Source organism: Macrobrachium nipponense, chromosome 25 (assembly GCF_015104395.2).
Source record: "Macrobrachium nipponense isolate FS-2020 chromosome 25, ASM1510439v2, whole genome shotgun sequence".
Lineage (NCBI taxonomy): Eukaryota > Metazoa > Arthropoda > Malacostraca > Decapoda > Palaemonidae > Macrobrachium > Macrobrachium nipponense.
In genome coordinates, this window is record NC_087214.1 from 49025529 (window position 1) to 49034864 (window position 9336).

The 9336-nt window shown below is 47.7% G+C and overlaps 1 protein-coding gene across 1 annotated transcript in view; it reads left to right on the plus strand.

Annotated features, from left to right (window-relative positions):
- The first annotated feature begins 251 nt into the window (after positions 1–251).
- Positions 252–9336, plus strand: part of LOC135199080 (dnaJ homolog subfamily C member 7-like) — a 29907-nt gene continuing 20822 nt past the window's right edge. The window contains exon 1 of the mRNA XM_064226996.1: positions 252–1875. Within this exon, the coding sequence (XP_064083066.1) occupies positions 252–1875 (1624 nt within the window). The remainder of the gene's footprint in view (positions 1876–9336) is intronic.

Here is a 9336-nt window from a genome sequence, read left to right on the forward strand (position 1 = left end):
TGACGTTTTCTATTCAACCGAAATGATATCCCTTCTGAAGGAGGAAAACTCGAGTCTCCTTCGTGAAATTGACGAGGGAAAGAGAAACGAGGAAGCTCTTACCAAGAGGAATGATGAATTAGTCAACGAACTGAAAACGAAAATTGGTGAGAGTATGAGGAAGCATTAATCCGGAGAGGTTGTAGACACTCTAAAGGACCAACTCGCAGATAGAGACAAAGAGTGTGAGCGGAACAGAAACAACTGGAGAAATGAGAAGTCGAGCATCGGACAATGACTTTTATTGTGGTTACCTGGAAGAGAAAGTCAAGGCGCATGAAGCGGAAAGGAAAAAATTGAAACAGGTGACCACACAACTCGAAGAGAAGTTGCGAACCTCTCAGAAAGAATTATCTGCTCTTGCCAAGAATCGTGACCTCGGAAAAAATCATGTTCATGAGGCACAGAAGAAGGTCCGTATTCTGGACGAGAGAGTTCAGCATCTTCAACGTGAAAATGAAAAACTGAAGGAGAAATTAGACGAGAGAGAGCGGGAAGTGGCCTCACTGAGTAATTTAAAAGCAAATAAACAAAAGAATAAAAATAATGCTCTGGTTGCAGAGAACAAGGCCCTCAAAGAAAGGATAGCAAAACGACAAGATCAAAATGAAATCCTCCGGAGCGAAAGAGCCGAAAGGAAATCACTAGAAACTGAGTTGAAGGAAGTAAAAGGAAATCTAAAAGTGGCGGAAGACACCTTGAGTCAGGTTCAAGAGCGACTCAAAGAGGCTGAAGAAAGAAGTGCACAGGTAGAAGTACATCGGCGAAAAGTCCTGGAGGCAGAGGCTGACCGCTGTATTGAGATGGAAGATTTTCAGACAGCAATTGTTTTCCTAGGAATTATAACAAAGGACTATGATAATGTGTTGGATTGTCGTGTAAAGGAGTTGAGATGCCACACAGCTCTAGGAATGGTGGAAGAGGCCCAAAAAATACTGGACAATTTACCTGCCGAGTATCAAGATGACTGTGATGTTCTGGTGGAGTCTGCCCTACTTTGTGCCTTTGATGCTGAGTTAGAGAAAGCTGAAATGATTTTGACTCAGGTTCTAGACCGATGTCCTTACCACGAAAGGGCACTCAAGGGAAAAGAGTTTCTGGAGCAGCGGAAGATATGGTACTCGATTCCATCGATGATAGACGAATGTGAAATCGATGCTGTTTTGGAAACGCTTACACACGCCCAGTCTCTGGAATCCTTTTTCCCGCAGGTACGTGTTGACTTGGCCAGAATGAAAGGGAACGTCTTTTGTAAGCTTGGACGGCTGCAAGAAGCATGTGACTGTTTCCTCGATGTACTGGATAAGGACGAAGATCAAGATGACTGTAGGTTAAGACTGGCATTGTGTCTCTTGCTGCTTGGAAGACACGGTGAAGCTACGGTCCATCTTGAGAAACTAGATGAAGATCAAGAAGATGTGGAAGAATTGATCGCAGCTGCCGAAACCCTGGAAAGAATGGAACTTCATGGCTGCCCCTACGACATCCTAGGCGTTGCAGAGGATGCTGCTTTGAAGGAAATAGAAAGGGCCTACAGGAAGCTGGCCCTCAAGAGCCACCCTGATAAGTTCCAGGGGCCTCAGGCAGAGCGACAACAAGTGAAAGAAATGATGCAAAAGATCAACTACGCTAACGACATCCTACGTGACGCTGACGAAAGAGAGGAATACGACACTCTCAGGGGCTTCGTCAAGGACGTTGCGGATAAGCTGTTCGAAGATCCCAAGTTTCCCGATGAATCCGATGATGAAGAAGAAGATGAGTCAGAACTGTCTGAGGAAGAGGAAGAATGTGATGAAGAGGACGAAGAGGAGGAAGAGGACGAAGAGGAAGAATGTGATGAAGAGGACGAAGAGGAAGAATGTGATGAAGAGGACGAAGAGGATGAAGAGGACGAAGAGGATGAAGAGGACGAAGAGGAAGAATGGGATGAAGAGGACGAAGAGGAAGAATGGGATGAAGAGGACGAAGAGGAAGAATGGGATGAAGAGGACGCAGAAGAAGAATGAAAAGGAGGCAAATGAAAAGGAGGAAAATTAAAGGAAACAAAGAAGAAACAGCAGGAGAAGCAGCCAAAACTGAAGAATTTTGACTGGTTGCGAGTTGATGCTGCTGCGTCGCATTCCGGAGGCGTTACGATCTGTTCGGTCCATACTATGGGGTTGACTTCGGGATGGGTGTTGGTCTGTTGTAACCGGGCTCCCCCACCCGGTTCCACCAAACGGGAGGTCCCCCCACCTCCCAAACACCCATCCTTCAGCCAACCTCATAGACTGGGCCAGATCAAAACGCCCCTTCAAGGACGCGATGGAACAGCACCAACAAACAGTCGGTCGGAATTCACCTGTGCACTTTGCATCTTATTTCATCATTCTTGCAACTCAACAGAGAAAGCTGTTAAATCACAAATAGATAGAAGGGTCTCACGGCCATGAAGGTAGGAGACAGCCATTCTTTCTCTCTCTCTCTCTCTCTCTCTCTCTCTCTCTCTCTCTCTCTTTTCCTCCTTTCTTCATTTCTCTATCTCTTTCTCTCTCTCCTTTTCTCTATGAGATGGAAGAGGAGAAGGAGCTCAGGGCAGGAAGGGAGGCCCCACCCCTCCCTTTCAGTCCTTAGCTTCTTTTCCTCTCTCTCTCTCTCTCTCTCTTTTCTTCTCTCTTCATTTCTCTCTCTCTTTCTCTCTCTCCTTTTCTCTATGACAGATAGGAAGAGGAGAAGGACTCAGGCAGGAAGGGAGGTCTCACCCTCCCTTTCAGTCCTTAGCTTCTTTTCCTTCTCTCTCTCTCTCTCTCTCTCTCTCTCTCTCTCTCTCTTTCCTTCTTTCTTCATTTCTCTGTCTCTTTCTCTTTCTCCTTCTCTCTGTGAAAGATAGGAAGAGGAGAAGGAGCTCAGGGCAGGAAGGGAGGTCCCACCCCTCCCTTTCAGTCCTTAGCTTCTTTTGCTCTCTCTCTCTCTCTCTTTCCTTCTTTCTTTCCTTTCTTTCTCTCTCTCTCTCTCCTCTCTGTGAAAGATAGGAAGAGGAGAAGGAGCTCAGGGCAAGAAGGGAGGTCCCACCCCTTCCCTTTCAGTCCTTAGCTTCGTTTCCTCTCTCTCTCTCTTTCCTTTTTTCCTTTCTCCGTCTCTTTCTCTCTCTCCTTCTCTCTGTGAGAGGTAGGGAGAGGAGAAGGGGCTCAGGGCAGGAAGGGAGGTCCCACCCCTCCCTTTCAGTCCTTAGCTTCTTTTGCTCTCTCTCTCTCTCTCTTTCCTTCTTTCTTCCTTTCTCTGTCTCTTTCTCTCTCTCCTTCTCTCTATGAGAGATAGGAAGAGGAGAAGGAGCTCAGGGCAGGAAGGGAGGTCCCACCCCTCCCTTTCAGTCCTTAGCTTCTTTTGCTCTCTCTCTCTCTCTCTCTCTCTCTCTCCTTTCTTCTTTCTTCCTTTCTCTGTCTCTTTCTCTTTCTCCTTCTCTCTATGAGAGATAGGAAGAGGAGAAGGGGCTCAGGGCAGGAAGGGAGGTCCCACCCCTCCCTTTCAGTCCTTAGCTTCTTTTGCTCTCTCTCTCTCTCTCTTTTCCTTCTTTCTTCCTTTCTCTGTCTCTTTCTCTCTCTCCTTCTCTCTATGAGATAGGAAGAGGAGAAGGAGCTCAGGGCAGAAGGGAGGTCCCACCCTTCCCTTCAGTCCTTAGCTTCTTTTGCTCCTCTCTCTCTCTCTCTTCTTTCTTTCCTTTCTCTGTCTCTTTCTCTCTCTCCTTCTCTCTATGAGAGATAGGAAGAGAGAGGAGCTCAGGGCAGGAAGGGAGGTCCACCCTCCCTTTCAGTCCTTAGCTTCTTTTGCTCTCTCTCTCTCTCTCTCTTTCCTTCTTTCTTCCTTTCTCTGTCTCTTTCTCTTTCTCCTTCTCTCTATGAGAGATAGGAAGAGGAGAAGGGGCTCAGGGCAGGAAGGGAGGTCCCACCCTTCCCTTTCAGTCCTTAGCTTCTTTTGCTCTCTCTCTCTCTCTCTTTCCTTCTTTCTTCCTTTCTCTCTCTTTCTCTCTCTCCTTCTCTCTATGAGAGATGGAAGAGGAGAAGGAGCTCAGGGCAAGAAGGGAGGTCCCACCCTTCCCTTTCAGTCCTTAGCTTCTTTTGCTCTCTCTCTCTCTCTTTCCTTCTTTCTTCCTTTCTCTGTCTCTTTCTCTCTCTCCTTCTCTCTATGAGAGATAGGAAGAGGAGAAGGAGCTCAGGGCAAGAAGGGAGGTCCCACCCTTCCCTTTCAGTCCTTAGCTTCTTTTGCTCTCTCTCTCTCTCTCTTTCCTTCTTTCTTCCTTTCTCTGTCTCTTTCTCTCTCTCCTTCTCTCTATGAGAGATAGGAAGAGGAGAAGGAGCTCAGGGCAGGAAGGGAGGTCCCACCCCTCCCTTTCAGTCCTTAGCTTCTTTTGCTCTCTCTCTCTCTCTCTCTTTCCTTCTTTCTTCCTTTCTCTGTCTCTTTCTCCTTCTCTCTATGAGAGATAGGAAGACGAGAAGGGGCTCAGGGCAGGAGTGGAGGTCCCACCCTTCCCTTTCAGTCCTTAGCTTCTTTTCCTCTCTCTCTCTCTCTTTTCTTCTTTCTTCCTTTCTCTGTCTCTTTCTCTCTCTCCTTCTCTCTGTGAGAGGTAGAAAGAGGAAAAGGGGCTCAGGGCAGGAAGGGAGGTCCCACCCTTCCCTTTAAGTCCTTAGCTTCTTTTCCTCTATATCTCTCTCCTTTTACTTCTTTCTTCCTTTCTATGTCTCTTTCTCTCTCTCCTTCTCTCTGCGAGAGGTAGGAAGAGGAGAAGGGGCTCAGGGCAGGAAGGGAGGTCCCACCCCTCCACTTCAGTCCTTAGCTTCTTTTCCTCTCTCTCTCTCTCTCTCTCTCTCTTTCCTTCTTTCTTCCTTTCTCTGTCTCTTTCTCTCTCTCCTTCTCTCTGTGAAAGATAGGAAGAGGAGAAGGAGCTCAGGGCAAGAAGGGAGGTCCCACCCCTCCCTTTCAGTCCTTAGCTTCTTTTCCTCTCTCTCTCTCTCTCTCTCTCTCTCTCTCTTCCTTCTTTCTTCCTTTCTCTGTCTCTTTCTCTCTCTCCTTCTCTCTATGAGAGATAGGAAGAGGAGAAGGAGCTCAGAGCAGGAAGAGAGGCCCCACCCCTCCCTTTCAGTCCTTAGCTTCTTTTCCTCTCTCTCTCTTCATTTCTCTCTCTCTTTCTCTCTCTACTTCTCTCTATGAGAGATAGGAAGAGGAGAAGGGGCTCAGGGCAGGAAGGGAGGTCCCACCCCTCCCTTTCAGTCCTTAGCTTCTTTTCCTCTCTCTCTCTCTCTCTCTTTTCTTTTCTTCTCTCTTCATTTCTCTCTCTCTTTCTCTCTCTCCTTCTCTCTATGAGACATAGGAAGAGGAGAAGGGGCTCAGGGCAGGAAGGGAGGTCCCACCCCTCCCTTTCAGTCCTTAGCTTCTTTTTTCTCTCTCTCTCTCTTTCCTTCTTTCTTCCTTTCTCTCTCTCTTTCTCTCTCTCCTTCTCTCTATGAGAAGATAGGAGAGGAGAACCCTCAGGGCAGGAAGGGAGGTCCCACCCCTCCCTTTCAGTCCTTAGCTTCTTTTGCTCTCTCTCTCTCTTTCCTTCTTTCTTCCTTTCTCTGTCTCTTTCTCTCTCTCCTTCTCTCTATGAGAGATAGGAAGAGGAGAAGGAGCTCAGGGCAGGAAGGGAGGTCCCACCCCTCCCTTTCAGTCCTTAGCTTCTTTTGCTCTCTCTCTCTCTCTCTTTCCTTCTTTCTTACTTTCTCTGTCTCTTTCTCTCTCCTCCTTCTCTATGAGAGATAGAAGAGGAGAAGGAGCTCAGGGCAAGAAGGGAGGTCCCACCCCTCCCTTTCAGTCCTTAGCTTCTTTTGCTCTCTCTCTCTCTCCCTTTCTTTCCTTTCTTTCTTCCTCTCTGTTTCTCCTTTCTCTCCTTCTCCTTCTATAGAGAGATAGGAAGAGGAGAAGGAGCTCAGGGCAGGAAGGGAGGTCCCACCCCACCCCTTTCTTTCAGTCCTTAGCTTCTTTTTTTGCTCTTTCTCTCTCTCTCTCTCTCTCTCTCTATCTCTCGGCCTCTCTCTCTCTCTCTCTCTCTCTTCTCTTCTTTCTCTCCTTTCTCTGTCCTCTTTCTCTCTTCGTCCTTCTCTAGATGAGAGATAAGGAAGGAGAAGGTGCTCAGGGCAGGAAGGGAGGTCCCACCCCTCCCTTTCAGTCCTTAGCTTCTTTTGCCTCTCTCTCTCTCTCTCCTCATTTCTCTCTCTCTCTCTCTCTCCTTCTTTCTTCCGGTTCTCTGTCTCTCTCTCTTCTCTCTTCTTTCTATGGAAGAGATAGGAGGAAGGGAGGAGGGGCTCAGGGCAGGAAGGGAGGTCCCACCCCTCCCTCAGTCCTTAGCCTTCTTTTCCTCTCTCTCTCTCTTTGCTCTCTTCTTTCTTCCTTTCTCTGTCTCTCTCTCTCTTCCTTCTCTCTGTGAGAGGTAGAAAGAGGGAAAAGGGGCTCAGGGCAGGAAGGGAGGTCCCACCCTTCCTTTCAAGTCCTGCTTCTTTTCCTCTATATCTCTCTCCTTTTACTTCTTTTCTTCCTTTCTAGTGTCTCTCTCTCTCTCTCTCTGCGAGAGGTAGGAAGGAGAAAAGGGGCTCAGGGCAGGAAAGGGAGGTCCCACCACCCCTCCACCCTTCAGTCCTTAGCTTCTTTTCCTCTCTCTCTCTCTCTCTCTTTTTTCCTTTCTTTCTTCCTTTCTCTGTCTCTTTCTCTCTCTCCTTCTCTCTGAAGTAGGAGTTTAGAGGAGGAAGGGGCTCAGTGGGCAGGAAGGGAGGTCCCACCCCACCCCTCCCTTCCCATCTTTAGTTCCTTATTCTCTCTCTCTCTCTCCTTTCTTTCTTCTTTCTTCTCTGTCTCTTTCTCTCTCCCTCTTCTCTCTGTGAAAGATAGGAAAAGGGAGGAGAACGAGCTCAGGGCAAGAAGGGAGGTCCCACCCCTCCCTTTCAGTCCTTAGCTTCTTTTCTCTCTCTCTCTCTCTCCCTCTCTCCTTTCTCTGTCTCTTATCTCTCTCCTTCTCTCTGTGCCAGATACGGAAGAAGGAGAAGGAGGGGCTCAGGGTCAAGAAGGGAGGTCCCACCCCTCCACTTTCAGTCCTTAGCTCAGTCTTATTATTCTTTTCTCTCTCCTCTCTCTCTCTCGCTCTTTCTCTCGTTTCTCTCTCTCTCTCTCCTTCTCTCTGTGAGAGTAGGAAGAGGAGAGGCTCAGGGCAGGAAGGGAGGTCCCCACCCCTCCCTTTCAGTCCTTATCTTCTTTTCTCTCTCTCTCTCTCTCTTTTCTTCTTTCTTCCTTTCTCTGTCTCTTTTCTCTCTCTCCTTCTCTCTGGAAAGAGTGGGAGGAAGGGAGGAAGAGCTCAGGGCGGAAGGGAGGTCCCACCCCTCCCTTTCAGTCCTTAGCTTCTTTTCTCTCTCTCTCTCTCCTTCTTTCCTTCTTTTCTTCTCTATTTCCTCTCTCCTTCTCTCTAGAAAGAGGGAGCTCAGGGCAAGGAAGGGAGGTCCCACCCCTCCCTTTCAGTCCTTAGTTCTTTTGCTCTCTCTCTCTCTTATCTCTCTCTCCTCTTCTTCCTTTCTCTGTCTCTTTCTCTCTCTCCTTCTCTCTGAGAGATAGGAAGAGGAGAAGGTGCTCAGGGCAAGGAAGGGAGGTCCCATCCTTTCAGTTCTTATTTTTGCTCTCTCTCTCTCTCTCTCTCTCTCTCTCTCTTCCTCTTTCTTCCTTTCTCTCTCTCTCTATGAGGAAGGAAGAGGAGAAGGGGTCAGGGCCGGAAGGGGGTCCCACCCCTCCCTTTCAGTCCTTAGCTTCTTTTCCTCTCTCTCTCCTATAGAGGAGAAAGAGGAAAAGGGGCTAGGGCAGGAAGGAGGTCCCACCCTTCTTTCAGTCCAGCCTTTCTGCCTTCTCTCTCTCTCCCTCTCACCTTACTTTTCCTTCTCTCTTCTCTCTCTTTCCTTTCTTCCTTTCTCTGCTCTTTCTCTCTCTCCTTCTCTCTGGGATAGGAAGGGAGAAGGGGCTCGGAAGGGAGGTCCCACTCCCTTTCAGTCTTTAGCCTTTCTGCTCCTCTCCTTCTAACTCTCCCCCCTTTTCATTTCTACTACCTTTCTTTCTCTTTTTCTCTCTCCTTCTCTCTGTCAGGTCCTTAGCTTTTCCTCTCCTCTCTCTTTCCTTTTTTTCCTTTCTTTCTTTCTTTTCTCCTTCTCTCGTGAGATAGGAGAGGAGAGGAAGGGGCTCAGGGCAGAAGGGGGGAGGTCCACCTTCTCTCGTCAGTTCTTAGCTTCTTTTCTCTCTCTCTCTCTCTCTCTCTGTCATTAGTCTCACTTACTTTCACTCTGTCTCTTTCTCTCTCTCCTTCTCTCTGTGAGAGGTAGAAATAGGAGAAGGTGCTCAGGGCTGGAAGGGAGGTCCCACCTCTCCCTTTCATTCCTTAGCTTCTTTATCTCTCTCTCTCTCTCTCTTTTTCCTTCTTTCTTCCTTTCTCTGATTCTTTCTCTCTCTCATTCTCTCTGGGAGAGGTTGGAAGAGAAGAGGGGATTCAGAGCAGGAAGGGAGGTCCCACCCCTCCCTTTCAGTCCTTAGTTTCTTTTCCTCTATCTCTCTCTCTCCCTTTCCTTCTTTTTTCCTTTCTTTGTCTTTTTTTCTGTCTCTTTCTCTCTGTGAGAGGTAGGGAGAGGAGAAGGGGCTCAGGGCAGGAAGGGAGGTCCCACCCCTACCTTTCAGTCCTTAGTTTCTTTTCCTCTCTCTTTCTCTTTCCTTCTTTCTCTCTCTCCTTCTCTCTGAGATGTAGGAAGAGGAGAAGGGGCTCAGGGCAAGAAGGGAGGTCCCACCCCTCCCTTTCAGTTCTTAGCTTCTTTTCCTCTATCTCTCTCTCTCTCTCTTTACTTTTTTCTTCTTTTCTCTGTCTTTTTCTCTCTTTGATACTAATGGATTCCAGTATTGTTAAATCGTTTTCTTTTTGTACCTGTCCTATTATAGAAAAATCTTTATTGTCTATAAAAGTTTTACATATTTTTGAATGGTTTCTGATATTAGATTGTTCAGGGCTGAAAAATCTGCTCCCAGTTCTGAAGCCGACCCCACTGTGAGCATCAATGCTCACTCACAACAGCCTCTTCGTACATCCGACATAGATCCCCTGACTACATCTGGGGCACTTGTACAGTGGTGCTCAAATCTCATGCGACATGATTCTTTCTACATCATCCGGAATCTCAGACTCAATGTAACAGTTGCCAAGTAGTGCTTTTTATTTTATTTCGAATGTCATACACGTCGGCAAGTTTGCGAATTCACAACTAATACTAT